The sequence below is a fragment of the Poecile atricapillus genome, chromosome 1, assembly GCF_030490865.1.
Source record: "Poecile atricapillus isolate bPoeAtr1 chromosome 1, bPoeAtr1.hap1, whole genome shotgun sequence".
NCBI classification, from domain to species: domain Eukaryota; kingdom Metazoa; phylum Chordata; class Aves; order Passeriformes; family Paridae; genus Poecile; species Poecile atricapillus.
The window spans coordinates 17,381,996-17,402,119 of NC_081249.1; the positions used below are offsets into that span (position 1 = coordinate 17,381,996).

Sequence of the window (20,124 nt, forward strand, 5' to 3'; positions counted from 1 at the left end):
ATCCATGCTTCTGAGATGACAAAGACTGTAATAGTCACTTAAAATCCCATGACAAGCCTGTCATGTTTCAGAGAACAATTTTAGTAGGAAGTCAAAATATCTAATTGTTTTGTCTCTCTATGATCATGTTCGCTATAATTTAAAATAGCTTATTTGTGTACTAATAATGTACAGTGATGCTTCCAGAGGGAATATAGTCAGGGATGAAACTTCATATATCAGAAGTTCATAGCTGATAGAGAATCAAAAATATGAATTTACTGGAGCTGTTGAAAGGTAAATGCTCTTTCTCTCCTCAGAAATGAAATACAGTGTGATGATAAAATTACTGCATGCCAATATGTGTCAGACATGTGGCAAAGTGAGATGCCTCATGATAGATATTTATGGGGTGATGCAGCTGCTTGTTGATAGGGCAGTAAGTCACTCCTCCAAGCCTCATGTTTTCAAGCTGCAGAAGATTCTCTCACTGTTTCATTACCTGTTATACAACACCCAGGGATACAAAATGCTGTCTTATAGACAATATTTGTTATGATAAAATTTGGCAATAGTTGAGCCCCTGCTACTTAAAAAATCATGGTACGTCACTCTGAGCAATATCTTCTGTCTTTCCTTGGTGCTCCCTTTGGATGAATGCCTTCCTCTCTTTTCTTGTATCTTTTGCTTTGGCTACAGACACCAGGTTACAGGTCATCTCTTCATTTCATGTTTTCACCTGACTCTAAACTGGTAGGAGACACAATAATGCTAGAAATACTACCAATAATGATGAAAACCCTCAGAAGAGTTCTTACTGCAAAAACTCCACACAAGTTTGTTATTCTTACCAGGAAGATGTAGTTCTTTGTGTTGGAGTCATAATGGCAGGAGCTCCTTCCTTTTCCTGCCAAGAGAGAACCAAACTTTTCCACGGGAACTCCCTTGCAGTTCCTTGGCCACATCAGCTCACAGTCTGTGTGCTGTGAGCCAAGCATGGCTGGGTAGCTACACCATGGCTTTGAGGCAGGGAATGGAGTGCTGGCCTTCAACCAGGTCCTTCTGGTGCAGTTGCACTTCCTGGATGGTTATATTTGTGTACCTCATAAATTGCTTCTGCTTTAGATTAGGAGAGGTTATTGAATCTCATTTGACTACTCTCAGCTGAATGGGATTCAGGTCTCCTCACTACAGCTAAGATGGTGATCTGCCAATTCATCCTTCAGCATTAGTGGAGAGGAAGAGACATTTTGGAGGCACAGTTAATTCAACAGATTTTAGAATGCGATGAATGATCAGCCAGTGGCCCTATTTTTCTCCATTATCTATGAGGGGAATCTCAGATAAATAGTTCCTGTTCATTCATGAGATTAGAATCATAGAATCAGAATGCTTTTTATTTTTGATCATTGTGGGGTGGCAGGGAGCTGTAGGCACTCTTTCTCCACAAGATGAGCCTGCAACTATAATCAGTCTATACACTGTGGTAAAATCACCTTGGGGAATGCATCATGGAAGAGAAAAGGAGGTTGTTTTCAGGTGTAGCATACACAGAAGCAAAATTCCTTGGTGTTTTCTTGTGGTGATGAATCATCTACCTAGTATTTAAACTGGTTTGAATCTAGTTCTGAGATTAGCCTTCAGGCAGCACTGGAACAGGGGGAATTCACCTTCTGGTCACATCAAGTCTTTGTCTTCTACATAACTTCTCTTGAGCTGAATGCAGTTGCTACAGCTGTGTAAAGCACACAATGCTGACATAAAGGTTCAAAATGTCCTCACATGCTGCCAGTACTCTTTGTGTTCAGGTGCCCTCATTTTGAGACAAAACTTCCACCCCACGGACTGGTTAATTTTGAAAGCTTTATGCTGGCCTTATCTTAAACCAAGATTTGTGATACAATGTTGTTGATATTTTGTTTGGCCAAGTTTGTGCTACAATGGCATTAAGAGAATCATCACTGTGCTATGCAGCTACAGTCTGCTTTCACTGGCAAGATAAATCTGTTACCTTCTTTCTTTTGCTTAGCTGCTGAAAGGATGGATCATAAAACAGTGCAAGGTTATCAAAAGGGTCCTTAATCATATGTCCTGGCCCCAGACACAGTGGTAATGTTGAAAATTTCCATTGGTATTTATGCAGCACTTGCCATGATAGTGTCTGTGACCCTAACTCAGAAAAACATTCCTTATCAGAAGAATGCCTACATGTGTTTAGCTTTAAGCAGAGGTTTATGTCCTCCCTGTAGAGAAAGACTGTGAGGCTAGGGCTTATGGAAAGTAATCATATGTGCAAAACTTTCAGGATGTATTTCCTGGGTCTGTGAGTGTGCTTGAGTACAGAGTAAAATGCAGGCAGATTGAGCAAAATATAGATTTCAATCCATTTTTATTTTTGCCCACATGCACACAAGTTATTATTCATCTGCATCCATGCAGATCATTTGTGCATCTGTTTTCTTAAATACAACCTCACATGTTTTTATGCTATAGGTCTTCAAATAAATTTAGGACCTTATCAGGCCTTTCTGTTTACTGTTGTACTCCATATCTGTTGTTCAAAATACCTCCAGAAGGTCTTGAAACACAGAATTAATGCTACTGAAAAGATCAGCACATGCAAAGGAAAAAAAAAAAAAAAAAGGGAGTTTTGGAAAGATGGGTTCTGCTGTCTTTCTTAGACATAATTTTGATTTACTTTTCCTAAGCAGGAAATCTACTTGTCAAGGATGGAGGAAAGGTGCAAACTGCAGAGCTGCAGCCCCTGAGAGGATATGGTCAATACTGATACTCAAGAAAAAGCCCAGTTTGAACAGTGCAGGCTGTCTGTGGGATTGTGCATCTGTGTGACATGATGCATAAACTAAACATTGGACTAGCATAAATCAGTGGGGAAATGAACTCACTGTCTGGTTTTAGGCAGTATCCAAGGCAGGAAAGGCCACTGAATGTGTCACTGCTTTTTCTCTTGTTCCTTTCCAATGCTGACTACTTTTAGGGGTCTCCTGGCATCTAAGATTACTAGGAAGAAGATAGATAGTGTATTATGGTTTCTTTTGGAAAGACAAGAGTTGTAATTATCCAAAAATCACAATGCTAACTTGCATTATCATTTCCTGATGATTGTTCACTGTGCCAAAATAGAGGAAAACAGATATTCCTCTTTGAATTGAAGAATAATTTTGGAACATATAAGAGGTCAGTGTTTTGAAAAACAACTTCAGTTAATTATGAATCTGGTTTTTATCTCAGGGTATGGGATCCATTTTCACATAAGATACTTAGAAAAATGACATTAAGAGCAGCAGCAAGCTGAGGAGATAAGAATGAACTACTTAAACCTACTACTTTGACATTTGTTATCGATAAATTCTACTCAAACATTTCTCACAGGGAATAGCATTATATCTTTGGTGGACTATGGGGTGTACATTGATGGGTATTAAAAGTTTAGGACATTTGGAGCTTCCCAGTGACATAGCTCCACAGGTAATTTTTTAATTTTTGGGAGCATGGAAATGACATTGCTGCTGTCCTTTCCCAATGACTCCTTGTCTAATTTGCTTTACTCTCAAGTCTTAATTCATATGTTAAGCTTCCTGGGTCCAGAGCTCATGACTTTGCTCCCTATGTGTACCATGCCAAGGGCAGTGAAGTTCTGCTCCATGTCTTGGCTGCAACCATTACAGCCAACATCTTCCACAATGGAGACAGCTTACCTCAGCTGACTACTAAAATCTGTGTCAATGTAAAGGAAAGTTGGATGAGGGCATGGAAGAGAAAAAAATCTATGTTCCTCTGGACCAGGAGGCTGAGCAGCTCAGCCTGAGATAGGTTTCACTAGACTCCCACCTAGCAGAATATAGGGAAAGAAGTGAAAATCAACAACATAAAAGCACAGTGGAATCCAAGCAGTTCAAGATGTTGAGATCAGAGTAAAGAATGGGAGGGGAACCTGGAAGGAGGAATGTAATTATCAGAGAAAGACTGAAAAAGGGAGGTAGGGATATCTGAAAAGTGGAAAACAGCTTGTGCAGATGGCTGCAGTCAGGGGAAGCAGTCAATGGTTCTGTTCCCCTTTTGCTGTTTGTGAGGATATGGACCTCCCAGAAATGTCAGTGAAATGTCAGTCTGACATCTATGTATCTTACCTCTGCTCTGAGTGAAGAGCTCCCTTCCTGTTCAAATGCTAGTTTTAACTGCTTCCCACTTGCTATCAAAGTGACAGGCCATAGAGTCCTAAATCATATGACAGGTAAGTTTGGGACTGTTGAACCTAACATTCTCCTCCAATTTCACATTCTGAAAGATTTATTCACATTTCTGTCCAAAGCTGCACTCTTCTAAGTATTTCTTTTCAGTCAGCCAGCATATGCCTATATTTAAACAGAGCCTGAATTTAAACAGCAGTATATGAAAGAATTCTCCAGAACTGTGGGGTGGCCTATGGCACTTCATCCATGGTATTATCTGAGACTATAAGAAGTTCTGTGTTTTTATTTGGTGTTGTCCTTTTCAAAATAGTATGACCAGAAATGAATGCTTTGGAAATATTTCATGACAATGCTCTATTTGGTGTAGCTGTGCTGTAGGAAGAGGGTGGCCAGCAGGAGCAGTTCAGGCTGTAGGGCTTTGTCCTGCTGATGGAGCTGATGCACCTCCTACACTTCTCATTGTTAAAGTTTTTACTTTTGAATGCTTTTTTGTTTTGGGCAGCCACCTCTATGGTCAAAGTGTATTAAAATGAGGATGTCCTTCTGGTTGTTTAATGTCTGCTGTGTGCTCTAGCACGCATTTAGAATAATGTTTTAGATAAGAGCATTGTAGTAGTCTCAAACAAATCAAAAGAAACACATAAGGGACTATTCACTGTTCCTGTTTTGACACTTAGGAAGACTGGAGCAAAATTTGGTGCTTCTCTTCAGATTTTTTATACCCCAGTTAGTTCTGTTATGTTTGACCAAAGATCTACCATACTGATACCTATTGTGTTCTGGTGAGCCTGGCCTTGCTGGTTACCCAGCAAAAAGATTTTCAGTTTGATTTCAAATGAATCATGCTCTAAATGTGTCTATGTTTTTCTGTCTTTGCTACAGAAGGAGCTTGGGGCAACGAGCTCACAAACAAAATAGATGTCCCCACTGTAAAATCCCATAACTACTTGAGATTCAGACCTCCCTTAAACTCCAGCAGTGCCTTCACTCAGCATCTTGCCTAGTGTCAGCAATGCTCAGAGGCAAAGACCATATTTTATCTCAGTGCTGTTACAAGAAAGGGCACCAGGAAGTTTTGTACTGGATAGGGAATTCTGTGAAGAAGTTAAAAAATAATTTGTGAAATCTATTCCCTCTAGGAAGAAGTCAAATATAAGAAGCAGGAGTACAATTATTCTTGTGTTATCATAGTAGGCAACAGGCAATCCCACCAAGCTGCAGAGCTTGGATAGGTGTTAGGAAACATGCTGAGAGAAGAGGCAAGAGGTTCACTTCAGGGTTGAATAGCTTGGGCAATGTTGAGCAGAGCTGGATCTGACAGAGGAGTGTTAACTCTGTGTGAGTTTTGGATGATCATGGTTAGGATAATTAGGATACATATCTGATGACAATTCTACAGTGAGTACTGCTCCATCCATTTCCTTTGATCATACCCTCTAATTTCCAAAATATGAAAAGCAGTAAGAGAAGAAACAACCTGAATACATAGGCAGGTTTTGTTAGTACCACTATTATGCATCAGTATCAGAGGTGTTTTTTTTAATTGTCAGAATTAAAATCCAATTGGAGAAGCATTTTTGGTATAGAAATGACCTCTACTAATGACCCATCTACACAACAGTATTTGTGACAGCACAAAATTTGTTAATTTCAGTGTAGTGTGTCCACATTATGGAATTTGTATACCTTTAAAAATTAAAAAGTCCTTAAAACAGTAAAAATTCTTCCTTTAGATAAAATCAGTGATCTTTGATTACCATGAGGAGGCATTGCTACTTTTTCTGTACTTTCATCTTAAGTTTAAACCTTATTTTGCTCATATAATAATCAGGGTGGTATTGGGTTGATGGTTGGACTTGATGATCTTAGAGGTCGTTTCTAACCTTAACAATTCTATGATTCTATGACTAATAAAACCTCTTGATATAGGAGTAAGAGAAATTGAGAAGTTAGTCATCCCAAACTGCTGACTCTTACAAGAAGTGCAGGGATATACCTTCTAAGTTCCAGAATGCTATCATCTCACTTTACAGGTTCTCTGTAAATTCAGTCTACTTTAGAAGTCTTGGATGCTGATTCAGCTAGAACACATTTTGTACTGCAAAGAGAGAGGAAAAAAGTTAATGCTTTAATAGAGTTGAGTTTTGATATCTTTGGTCCCATTACCATACCAGTGCTGGTCCTACATGTTTTGCAAGACCAAGGAGACAGTTTGTGAATGGGAGTGAACATAAGTTGTGGTTATTAGAACAAATAAGCCTTGACGCATTGACCTCAAGCTGAATTTCATCTTTCCTGGATCAGCAAAATTCTGGGTTTCTTGTTTGTAAAACTGTCTAGAAATCCAGTTCCTGGTGCTAAGTATTCACATTCCTTCTGAGCTATTTGTCTGTAAGTGTTGAGATGGGGTTTCCAGTTTTCACCACCTAAGAAATGCATGAGAAATCATTCACCTATGAAGCAGCCACCTCTATAATGAAACATGGCAACTTGCTAGAGCACAATATAATGTTCTGTATGGGCATAAAAAGAGAGCAAACAACTTTTTCTGAGTTAATTACTTAAGGAATTTTAGCTCAGTGGAAGGTAATTACCCAAAAATTAACTTGGCCCGTGTGTACAGGCTAACATCTGTATTGTTGCAAAATAAATGCCACAGATGTCTTAATAACAAGTAACAGACACACTCAGTGCTTGGATTTCAGATCTCATCTAAAAATCTTCCTTTCATAGGTGGCCCTTTCCCTCACCCTTTCCCCAGCCCTCTACAGAGCACTCGCTACTGGTTCAGACTGCTGTCTGCTACACACCTCAGCGACAGCCTCTTGTTCTACAGCTTTGCTTTAAAGAGCTGGAATTTCATTTATCACAGCTGGCACTGCAGCCCTTTGTTTGCAAGTAAAAAAATACAGTTCACCAGGACCAGAGAGTACAGCTGAGAGAGCACCAGCCCAGTGCAATACAGACATTTACAGAGATAACCTCTTACTTGTGTTGGAGACAATGTTTTCAGCAGATCTGGTGAGTCAGTGGAAATAAATACTCAGTGCCTTGATAAAGGCACAAACACAGATGTCAGAAAGCAGCAGCCAAAGAAAGCAGTATTGTTACAGGATGCTGTGCAATATTAAGTGCTAAACAGCTATTTTTAAAGTGAATATTAACTTCACACTGATGGTACAGGTCTTTGTAAGGAGTTTTCTGCTATGGAAGCAGAGTGGTCATGAACATCACACAGGTGGAAAATGCAATGACTGTGCTAACGCTGCTGCACAGCCACAGCTCTGGAGCTGGACGTGGGCATGACCCGAGTGGAGTCACAATGGGGGATGGCAGATGCATCTGCACTTTGCAGCACGTTGAATGATGTGCTTGCCTGCCATATGGACAGGCCCTCGTACTTATTGCAGCTTCTAGCTGTATCATCTGACCCTGCAGTGATGTCTCTTGGCTGGAACCAGAGTTTTGGCACTCGAGGTGGCTTGTTGCAGAGGCACATGGGCTGGGCTCACCAGCTGACTGATCCAGGTTACCTGTAGGGTGACCTGGGATTCACTCTGGCACTACAGGCCAGCTCAGGCACAGCAGGGATGTGATCAGTGTCTGCCAGGTTCCCTGGAGACCAGGGACACAAAGTCTGCATTTGTCAAATAGGTCTGAGGGCTGTGATGAAGAGGGTGAAGAAGTTGGTATCTCCCCTTCCCAATCTATGTGGGCGCAAATCCTGCAGATAAGTCTGGTGCTGGGAACTCTCAAAGCCTGGGACATCTCTGTGCACTGCTGTTTTCCCAGGTACACTCAGATGTCCCTTTTGGTACAAGTGCTCCCCGTGCTGCACTGGGGACAGGCTGTAAAGCCTTCTGACTCCCCCCTTTCCTTCCAGAGGACATCTCTGTCAGCATTGGAGCGGTCAGAACAGCAGATTAGGAGAGCATCCAGCCTGGAAGAGCTGCTTCACATCACTCACTCTGAGGACTGGAAGTTGTGGAAATGCAGGCTAAAACTCAAGAGCTTGGCCAACTTAGACTCCCGCTCTGCTTCACATCGCTCTACCAGATTTGCTGCTGCTTTCTATGATATCGACACACTGAAAGGTAGGTGCAGGGTTGTGGCCCAGTCTGGTCTCAGCTTCAAGATCCCTCCCTGATTCTTGTGTGGTAAACTGTGAAGTAAGGGAGAATATACCCACACTGGAAACAACAGGGCATTACTGGAAAATGACATTGCATGAAAAAGTGTCAGACAACAGCCTGAGTACACCTCCTTGTTTTGTGGCCACTGTTTTGTCAGTGCACAAAAGAAAGAGAAGTCAATGTCCAAAAACCAGGTCAGAATGACTGGCTGAGGGGCTGGACAGCAGCATGTGCTGCATCTCAAACTTGCTTGCAGGCAGAAATGAATAAACTTTACTGCAGGCATAGAAATCCCTTTTTTATTAGGTGTGCTCTGATGCAAGGCACTGCACCAGCAGCAGTGTCTGTGTGGGAATTGAGAGAAAGAAGGTGTTGTCCTAATCTCAGTCTGTTTAAGGAAGTTTCTACAGAGAACAGTAGACCTTGAGGCAACCAACCAGCAACTAAAAGTGGAGAATCACAACCTACTCCCTCCATCTGGAGCAAGTATGAATATTGTTCCTTGTAGCTGTGATGCTCAAGAGGCATTACATATTCATGGATGTAAAACAAAGGATCAGTTACTATATTTTGGTCCAGCAAATGGACATCCTACAGCAAAGCTAAACTGTAGACTAATGAAGGACAGGTTGAGATAATCTCTTTGTTGTCTTTATCCTGATGTGATATTATCATATCACTTTCCCTTTGGGAAATCAGATATTGCTGATCCTGTTCCAATACCACTTTTACAACAATTCCAGCCACATTCTCACACCAATACTAAGCTAAATTATATCTGAGCAAAGGCCTTAAATTGCTTCTCTGAGCCACAACACAGAATGTGTATACGAGTGCCTGTCTGAGGAGGGTTTTCATATCACAGGCATGGCTTTACACTTTTGACAGAAATTTGGTACAGAAAAAAAGTTGAAACAAGTACACACACAAAGAACAATTAAGATAGCTTTTAATTTTGATAAACATTTTATTTACATACCCTTATAAATCTACTCAGAAACATCAAAAATCCATAGAGTTATTAGGAATACCCAGAATCAAGTGCTGTAATCCTCTAATCACTGCTGCTCATTTACTGAACACCAACATTTCTGCAAAACTAAAATATTCCTTTTGTCAAAACAGCATGACAACAGGGGATGTTATTAAATTTTACTGAGGCAGGGAACATTCAAATGCACATTTTTCAATGGCAGAATAATGTAATTCAATATTATAATGTAGATAATGTTCAGATAACAAAGTCACTGTGCCATTTAGTACGCTGTGACGAATTTGAGAGGGTCACGGGTCTGGAGCACCTCTCCTATGAAGTCAGGCTGAGAGAGTTGGGGCTGTTCAGCCTGGAGAACAGAAGGCTCCATGGAGATCTTATTGCAGCCTTCCAGTACCTAGGAGGGAGCTGCAAGAGAGCTGGAGAGGGACTTTTCCCAAAGGCATGTAGTGAAGCTAAAAGAGGGTAAGTTTAGATTAGATATTAGGAAGACACTAGAACAAGTTGCCCAGAGAAGCTGTGGACGACCCCTCCCTGGAAGTGTTCAAGGCCTGGCTGGATTGAATCCTAAACATCCTGGTCTAGAGGAAGGTGTTACTGCCCACAGCAGAGCAGTTGGAATTAGATGATCTCTGAGGTCCCCTCCAAACTAAACTGTTCTGTGCTTCTATTTTACTATGGTCATATAGACACAGTTTTCTGCTTGGAACAGCTATTAGGTTGCTTCCTATTCACCCTTTGAAAGTCTAACTTTAGACACAGAGTTGTCAGATTTCTCATTAAAAGTCAAGTTGCTGAAATTCAAGCTAAAAAAACCCATTGGGCTATCTTCTCCATTCTTCCATTCAAAGTGGAATTATCCCAGGACAGAAAGTTACTTTTGTTCTAATATATAAATATGTTCAAGGTACTACAGCTCCTTTTAAAAAAACACAAGCCCATAAACATGTATTTCTTTCCCACACCCTTTCCAGTCATTAAGTAGTGACCTTTCTATCAAGGGCATCTGTTTTGTTTTAATAAAATGTTTTGATGAGAGGGCTGGGTCAAGACTCATTGTTTCACTAGAGTATCTTTCACAGCACTCCAAACTCCATCGGGCAAAATTCAGGACTTTGTTCCTCCTTTCTAGAGCTTTAACAATGAATTCACTGAAAGTTTGTGTCACTTCATCTAACCACAGTCTCCCCTGAGCTGCTCAGTCACTGAGGACTGCAGCACTTTCAAGCTGGAGACTGTATCACAGACAAATTTCTCAGAAACTGCCCTGTGCTTGGTCACAGAAATGACCAAGGTGACCACGGGGCTTCTGAACAAGATGTGACACCCACTTTCTTGGCAGCCAGTTCCTGTAACAGCCCTTCTGCTAAAGAAGTGGTTAATAAAGTGAGGATAAGTGTAGCTGGAAAGGTCATCGCTGCTTGTGCTCATTGAGGTGACATCTGAAGTGATTACAGGCACATACCTTAATGAGTTTGGCAAACACTACATTTTCTATTTTGATGTTAGGATTAGATTGCTGTTTTGATAGAACTAACATTACTCTAGAAAATTCTATTAATGTTAACGATTATCCTTCTCTTAATTTATGCCTCTTCTTCACAATTCAGAAATCAAACTTATTTGCTGTACTCTTTGCATGGCTGAAAAATGGAGCAAATCAACCCCGTCGAAGGACTTTTCAGGAATAAACAAAATTATTTAAATATACAAAGTCAGTTGAAAAAAAAATTTAAAATAACAAAAGGAAAGTCAGGAATGAGAAAACCAGATCTTCATCTGAAGGCGAGGTATAGTATGTAGGTTAAAAGTATTCCAGAATTTCTTCTTTCTCAGACCTTCACTGTAAATGTAGGCATTGCTTTTACACTGGTAGGGAGTGCACTGGAAGAGAGAGCATTTTTTTAACAGTATAAAAGTTGCTTTTCAGCTTTTTCAGCTTTCACAATCCAGATGTAGAGGGTAAAGAGGAAAAATGTTTCTCATCATTTTAAGAAGAACTTAAAGCATAAGCATTGATGACTTATGAGCAATTCCATAACTTGAATCAAGTAAGGAAAAGGCAAAAAAAGGAGATCCACCTCTTGACAAAACTCCAGACTGTATTAACGTAAATTATGTAAATGTCATTGTTTTCTCTGTCTGGTTCAGGAAGCTAATGCGTTGTTCCTCCTCACAGTTAGAATCTGACAAATCAGTCAAGCCTAGTCTACTAGTCTACAGCAATTCAGAATTTGAAAGATGCCATGGTGTTTTGAATTGGCTTGAACTCATGCTTGAATTCATATCCCTGTTATTCAGCCTTGAACCCCCTGATGGTACTGAGGTGTGAAACTGTTTGTCTTGGATTTCACTGGGCATTTTGGAAACAGTGCTCTCTGGCAGACATCCACCAGGAGTACTCATACCCTCTGACCAGAATCTGGTAATCATTAATGTGCTTTTGCACTAAGGCCCAGGCTCTGCTGAGTCTGTGGTGGGGTACACTCAGAGAGAGGATAAAATGACAATAAGGAAGGCAAAGGGGAACGGGATGTGGGGCAGCTTTGTCACAGCTTTGTCAGATAGACACTGTGGAGCTGGGGGCTCTCAGCTAGGGGAAATCAATGCAGCTGAACCTGATCTGCTGGAATTAACAGAGATTTTGGTCATTTGCATTGAAAGCTAAAGGCAGATAAATGCAACAACCTTCCTGCCAGTGCAGCTGGTGTAAGTTACTGGGATAATTTTGCACTCAGAACTCCCTCTGGTCCTTAGATTGATCCAAATAAGTGTAAATTGATCCAAGTAAGTGCAAATGTCCTGCCAGCGCTTCATTTTTACTTATATAATGCTTCTGCTTCGCTAATCAAGAGGTTCAGCTTTGCCATGATTGTTCATAAAAATGGTGTTTTCTCCAGTCATAGATGAAGAATGGCAAAAGACTCAGTGTGTGCCAAGGGAAACCTGTGTGGAAGTTGCCAAAGAGCTAGGTACAACAACCAATAAATTTTTCAAGCCTCCCTGTGTGAATGTGTTCAGATGTGGAGGCTGCTGCAACGAGGAGAGTCTCAGCTGCATGAATACAAGTACAACTTACGTGTCAAAAACGGTAAATGAGGCTATTCATCTGTTTTCTTTTTACCCTGGCTCACCAAAAAGGGAGGGGAAGGAGGATGTTTGGTTTCTGAGATCCTGTTATGGAAGATCAGTCTACTATCACAACAAACAGAAGAATTAATTTTTTATCCATGTGGAGTGAATGCAGGAGGCTGCAATAGCATTTTACATTCATGTTGCATTATTTAAAGTTATTTATATGTGTGTAGAGATGGAAAATCAGGCCCTCATAAAGTGGCTCATGATGACCACAAGTTTCATCCTTCTTTAATACATTGTTACTTGGACTGGGGACCCCTTGAGAGTGCTGTCTTCTAGGAATCCTCTGTATCCAAGGTTTAACCCCAGGAAATTTTGGTGTGTTGGGCCACTGCATTTCAACATTATCATCTGTGCAAGAAGGCTGGCTAATAGTTGTGGATGTGCAATTTTGCAACCCAAAAAAGGAGGCATATTCATCAGGAGAGACCAGATGCTCTTAATTAGCATGCCTCAGGATCCGAATGTCCCAAATCACAAACCTCTTAGGGAAAGGAAGGCATAAACCAGTAGTCAATTACTAAACAGGCACAACAGACGATACCCAAGTTTTAGTGACCAGTCCCAAAAATTGAGCATAGAGTAGCCAGACAGCTTCTTTCCCATAGAGGCTATGTACAGAGATATCTTTCTCCAGTGGGTGACTGAGCAGAGGTCCAAGTTTAATACTTTGAATCCATTCTGTGGATGAAACCAACCATTGTTCAACAGCAATCTGGTCTAGTGGGTGGCACTGCTGCCCATGGGAGGGGGTAAGGTGTTGGAACTGATCTTTAAGGTCCCTTCCAAACAAGCCTTTCTATGATTCTAGGATTCATACCCACAGAAGAAGCACAGGAGACTGGTCCTCTTTGAGGAACCTGCATCTTGTGCATTCTTATTTCACTTGGCATAACAAATGAAATTCTACTTATGAGAGAGGCTTTTCTTTAAATTGTAATAAAGATCAAGGGCAGTTGTTTCAAAAAGAAAATTGAAGCCCTTGTGGGAAACAGGTCAATTTACTTCTGTATTTATTTTGTGTTTGCTGGAATGTAATTCCACTGTGTCTGGTTGTACTGGAATATAGCTGGAGTAAAATAAATCAGGGCCTGTCCTTCTTGCGTCAATGCTCATTAATTGCTTTCATTCCATACCAGAAGGAGAAAGCTGTTATGAGCGGTTGGCCACACACAAAAGACATCTGATCAGCTCAGGGAGCTAGATCAGGCTAAGAAGTATTTATTTATTTATGTATTTTTTTGAGCAGCAGTTCATAAGTTTGTTGAAAACCTGAAGTCTTGCAGAGTGTAACATTCCTTTAGCATCCCTCCAAATAAGCATTCCCTCAAAAGTCTCCAGCTAAGTTCCATTTCTAGATACACCACCATCAGTCCAGATTTATTCATCTAATGGAATTATTCCCATATTCCCACATTAGTGAGAGGGTTTTTTCCCTTGATATAAAATATTGGCTGGAGGATATTGATGCCACCTACAGTTGGACACTGCAACACATACGTTTTAATGCCTAAGCAGTCTGTTTAGAAATACTCAGTCCCTGCAGGTGGATGCAGCTTTAAGCCAAGACATGCTGGCACACCAAGATGTGCCCAGTGCTTTGGTTTCCATGGGAAGGAAGCTCCTGCACACAACTGCCCAAGGAACCAGAGCCCCCACAGACCTACTCAAAGATCACTCTTAACAATTTGGATGCACTGAAAGCAGCTGCTTTGTTCCTTAAGCTCCTCCTATGGTCAACAGAGACATTTCCAGGATGATTCCCTGCAGAAACCCAGCTGAAGCAGAATGAACCTTTCTCTATTTACTCCTGTTTTTTCCCTTTCTGAGGAGGCTGTGGGGCTTAAGCTAGGTCCCTAAAGATGCATACTGTGATTATACCCAAGGACAGTTAAGTAGCTGTCTCTGTAAGTGATAAAGACTCAACTGATGGCACAACCAAGAAAAAAGTTCTCAACACCTACCTCTCCCATTTGGCCCTACCATCCAAAAGAGGTTTTTGTGTTTGCTTGCAAATAATTTTGAGTAGTTTTGGCTGTTTAATAGCTGTAATACAGCACTAGAATGCCCATTTTGGCACGTTCCTACCTTGGTGGGCATTGCTTACTCTTCAAAATCCTCAGTGCACTTCTGCTCATTTATATTTATGGTAACTATCTCTAGATAAGAGAAAGGGTGGGAAAAATTGTGGAAAAGAACGTGAGATTTTTATTTTAAATTGTAATTATTAATTACTATTTAATTAATAACTATTCATAATTAATTATTAACTGTAGAATGTAAATTGAAAAATAAATGTCATTTGTCCTATCTAGCTCTTTGAGATCTCAGTTCCCTTGACAAGTGTTCCTGAGCCTGTGCCCATCAAAATTGCCAATCACACAGCCTGTAAGTGTACGTCAAACACCCAGCGCCACCAGTACACCATCATACGAAGATCTGTCCAGTACCCAGAAGAAGATGGGTAAGTTCCCTCGTTTGCAAACTTCTACACATGTTGAAATTGTTTTGTCCTGATTTGCGTGTTATAATACCCATTCTCTTTCTGTTAACCCAACACTTTTTCTGAATAACTTGGTTAGAATCAGGGTTAGAAGGTTCACCCAAACCATGTGAATTTTAAGCGAATGGTCGTCAGTCCAACAAACTATAGGCCAGTTCTGCAGCATCTGAAGTCACTAAGATATTTAGGCTCTTGAGCAGGGACTCAAGGTGCTCATATTGGCACTATGCTCCACTGGAGCTATTTGGGAATGTGTGCATAGACGTTGCCAGCCTGACACAGTGCTCTGCTTGTGCATTATTTAGCCACACCAAGCACACCAAGTTCTGTGCTCAAGCTAAAGCCCTCTGCCATACTTTATGGCACATTGGGTCAGAATTGATGTGAATCTTGGCTTTTCAATTTTTGATCCAGTCTTGGTTTGCTCAGACTCATGAACAGGAGAAAAGTGACCTCACATCTCACTCAAAAAATTTGGCACAAAATACTAGTAGTCCTGGTGATAAATTAAAAAAAAGACTCTAGAAACTCAAATAGCTTGAGTAACTCACTGGAAGTCAGCTCCAAAGTCTCTGTCAAGCCCTGCATTCAGCTTGTCCCCATCACTGCCCCTCAGCTGGGCATTGGGGTGGGGAGAGGTATCATTTCAGCAAAGCTACTCCAGCCCTCCCTCAGCCTGCCACTCCGAATCCTCATTCTTGACAAATACAGAAGGACCTCAGTCTTCTTTCAGTTTGTGAAAGCAAAGGGCCTGAAAGTCAATCTGTCCCTCTGATGCTGAAATAGTCCCCTGTGCATCCATGAGCATGGGCAAATTAAACTGGAACTGAATCTTCTGACAGCAAGACAAAATTGAGTAAAGTTACACAACATGAATACTGCAGGACAAAGACAGCCCCACCCAGGGTAAAGCTATTTTATGGAAAAGTGGAGGTGCAAAACTGTAGTTTTTTCCTAAGGCTGTAATCTGAAATAGGTGCTGAACTTGCTTCCTGTGTCACTGGGAGCCAGAGAGCTCTTCCCTATCAGCAGAGCCACCCAGACCCTATTCTTTCTGTCTGCAGCTTTAGTGCACACAGGTGCCAGGTACACGTAGCAGACCCAGCACACCAGCAGCTCATTTTGCCAAATGGCTACCCTGATGCCCCTAATTATTTTTTTAATTCCTATCTCAATTTCTTTTTCATCTAGATGCCCCTTTACCAACAAATTTTGCCATAATGGATGGATCTGGGACAGTGACAAATGTGAATGTGTTATAGACACACAGCACTCCAACAGACGAGAAGGTAAGGATGGAATGACAAAGAGACACTTTTTGTAAGGATGGAATGACAAAGAGACACTTCTGTGTACCATCTCTAAGCTCTTTGTCTCTCATTCTGGTCCTCTTCTTTATTTTTTTCATTGATAGAGTTAAAGCTTTTATTCCACATCCCTAGATAGACTTGGATTATGGTGTGGCAACTCACCTGAAAACAAACACACATATGTACTTCCCCTCATCTCATGATTTTTTTGCTTCTATGTTTTACTGTCTCTGTATTAGCAACCTGACTAGGACATAGGAAAGTACTTTTAAGATTTTGTGAAGTAGGCATCCTGTACAAATTTTTACATCACATGTGCATTAAATTCTATGATGGGCATTAGGGAAACTTCTTAACTGTAGAAAAAAAATCCCTAGAATACATTACATGGGTACTAATTTTTATTTTTTGTATTTTATTTTTGGTTCTTAAGAAAAGACTTAATAAGGAATAAGACAAGACTAGTCCTGTACATTAACTGTAATGAGTGCAAAAAATTATATAACCTTTCAAAATATTTGAGTATTTTAATGATAATCTTAAGTTACTTAGAAATATTTTAAACTGATACACCTTACATACTCAGGAGTATGTATGTATATTTCTTCAGGTCTGTGGAAGGAAATGGAAAAGTATAAAATCTGTAGAAGAATAGTAACTGCTTTTCTTCCTCTACTTCTGTAAAATTTTTATTTGTCAAAGAAAATTGCAGGAAATATTTTGGGTGGTAACTGTGTAAGTCTGAACATACTTACTAGCAATAAATATTAAGAGAAATTATATTTTCTCCAAGTCCTGTGTAAGATTTTTTTAAAGTTTTTTTTTTTTTTTTCTCAGGAAATTGTATTGGTCAAAATAACATGGTCATAGCACTAGAGGAAACAGAGAGAATGAAATCTTGCCTTTTTGCTTTAAGCTACATTCAGCAAGAGAAAGAATAAAGCATTCAAAGCAAAAAAAAAGTCAATATGGCAAGCAATTTCTAGAGTAGCAAATTAAAATAAAGCTAAATAACCTTATAAACTGGTCTACTGATTACAATCTCCTAATGCTAATAAGCAAGAAATAATTTGCATAGTGGTTTCTGTTGGATTGTTTCTCACTCTGGATAAGATCCTCTGACCATCAGGTTAGGCAGTCAAACACAAGTTAGGCTTTTCAGTCCAGAAAGAATTAGTACTCTGTATTTCAGACTGAGTCCAAATGCAATTCCAATACTGAGAATAGCCAGAGCCCTCTTAACTCAGAGTCTTAAGTAAAGTCAGCTTGGAGCATTAAAATCTGTGGCTTGTTGAATTACGGCCTTTGTTGACATAGACTCAATACTTCCTCAGAAAAAATATCATTCTCTGATGTAAATTGTGTTTGGCAGGTGGCTGGGACAAAATAACTTAAAATCTGTCTTTGAGGTTGAAACAAAGTGAGATAGAAACACTCTACACCACTTCATGCATGCCAAGCTTTATCACCCCAAGGAAAGGGTTTGTCTTCCAAGAACTTTGGGCAGACTCCCTCCTCCCTTTCAATAGGCCTTAGATTTCATTCTGTTGAGATACTGGGTTTTCAGCATTGAGTAAATAATAATGAAAATTTTTTTCAAGTAATGTGTGAGCCTTTTCTGACCCCTGAGATCAGGGATCAGATGGCAGAGGTGCAGGTTACATTTCACATTCCATAGGTTATATCCAAGAGCTAATTGTAAAGCTACAGGAAATTACCTTCCCAATGACACCTTATATGCCATGACCTTTAACCGGGGATGTGCTGCTTGCATTTTAATAAAGCTTTCACAAAATGTGTTCCCTTTTTGCTAGGATTAGCTTCATATTGTGCTCCAGATGTGCATTTTCAGGGAAGATATTAGACAGTGAGTTCCCTTGGCTGTTTTGGCTTTTTTTCTGAAACAAAGTATTTTCTTTCATCTTTGACAAATATAAATGTGCTCCTTGTTGAAGTGCTAGACCAGCTTGCCCCCTAGTAGACATAGCATTAGTCCTTAAAAATTTCTGCAGTGACTGTGTAGTGAAGCAAACGTGGTGGGTGTGGAAGCTTGCATGGATGTGTCTTTTTGTCACGGGTATGGACTTAATCCCTTTTGAGATTATTTTTTTAAAACTTGCTGTCCAGTAAATATTTGTGCATTCCAAAACATAACATTAGACTCTAGCAGTATACATCCCCCAATTTTTTTTTTTGTGCTAAGTTCAACCCATAAGAAATAGCAGTATTAGAATAAAGTGAAATAATCAGCTCAATCCTCTCAAGTCTGTTGCTGCACAGAAAGTTGTGACAGAAATTGTGAAATCTGGAATCTATCAGAAAGTACATGTGTGAGTCCTAATGAATAGAGAACATAGTCTCTTCAAAAGCAGGATTTAGTTGTGCAAAGCTTAGTGCTAAAAGATGTATGTGCTATTGCAGGACTCCCTCCTCTTGCTGAGCTGGCTATGTGTGGACAACATATGGAATTTGATGAAGAAAATTGTGAATGCATCTGTAGACATAAGTGTCCCACAGATTTCTTTCAAAGTAAAGAGAACTGCAGCTGCTATTTGTGTAGGGAGAGCCAGGAGAGCTGTGCTCTAAAACACAAGATATTTCATGCTGAAACCTGCAGGTAAGTGATCCTTGCCATTCAGTGTCTACACTGCAAGAGATGAATTAGAGTTGCAAGTTCTTAATTAGCTGGGATAAAATACCTTGCTGAAGTTAGGAAGATGATGATGATGATGATAATAATAATGATGATGGAGATTATATTTACAATACTTACCGTATAAAAGGAACTTAAGGTTTATTTGTATTTTTAAGAAATCTAGACAAGGCCGCTATTCAACTGTCAGTACTTACCACTTACTTGTTTTTTCTTGCTAATCTTTAGGGAATGATGACTAAACCTGTACTACAACTGATATTAGTTTTTGCAATGAGATACCAAGTCTTGTAGGTAGGCAGAACCCATCCTGTGACAGCTGTTCTCTGCGCCAGCTGAAGGCAATCTCATGGATGGTTAGGGACAAAGGCTCCCTAAATTTGCACACAGAACACACAGCACATTCCATATCCAGTTTGTTCTCAGAGCAAGTAATTTTCTAAGCCTAATGCAATTTTTTACACATATAAATCTACTCAATCAGCTCTGACTCCACTGAGAAGCAGAAAAATTGTTCTGGGGCTAGTACATTCTGTGAATTTCCCTAATCTGTATTATTAGTTTTGAGGTTTCTGTGTCAAATCACAGGTAGAAAATGCTGTCTTAAAACACCTGTTTTAATGGATTAGTTAATTTTTTAAAATTTTTCAGAAAGCTCTGGATCCATGTAGAGACCCAGGAGCATGCAGTAGCTTAGTTTCAAAGTTTATATAAGAGTAGTCAGCATCCAGTTTCCCTGGGTGCCTTGGCAGAGCTGTAGCTCACTGAATGGTCACCCACAGGATCCACTCTCAGTGGCTTCATAGGTTCATTGACAGGGAAGATGCTGTGGAAGAATTACCCTTTGCATCTTCAGGTTCAGCTTTGGAAACAAGGACAAACCCAAATTAGTTGTCAAGTATAAAAATAGCTAAAACAATTAGCAGAGCTAAAAATGAGCAGGAAAAATTTGGTTATTTATATGTTTCAGACAGGTGGGAGGGGAGCAATGTAATAATTTGTTTATGTGAATTTGGCTTCTAAAAATTCCTGTAATCTGGACACAGGACCTTAATGCCAGACAGCTATGTGCAGTACTTCTGGAGAAGCAAAGCTGAATCATGAAGTGAGATAAGCTACTTTGCAGAGTCCAAGGGCAGCACTATCCAGTGCTGACCTTCAGTACTTTACTGGTCTCAAGAAAGGAAAGCATCACTTAAG

At 40.1% G+C, this 20,124-nt stretch overlaps 1 protein-coding gene across 1 annotated transcript in view; it reads left to right on the plus strand.

Moving 5' to 3' along the window:
* Positions 1 to 20,124, plus strand: part of VEGFD (vascular endothelial growth factor D) — a 30,651-nt gene that overhangs the window by 9,637 nt on the left and 890 nt on the right. The window contains exons 2-6 of the mRNA XM_058829164.1: positions 8,077 to 8,287; positions 12,221 to 12,411; positions 14,774 to 14,922; positions 16,153 to 16,250; positions 18,693 to 18,888. Coding sequence (XP_058685147.1) covers positions 8,077 to 8,287; positions 12,221 to 12,411; positions 14,774 to 14,922; positions 16,153 to 16,250; positions 18,693 to 18,888 — 845 coding nt within the window. The remainder of the gene's footprint in view (positions 1 to 8,076; positions 8,288 to 12,220; positions 12,412 to 14,773; positions 14,923 to 16,152; positions 16,251 to 18,692; positions 18,889 to 20,124) is intronic.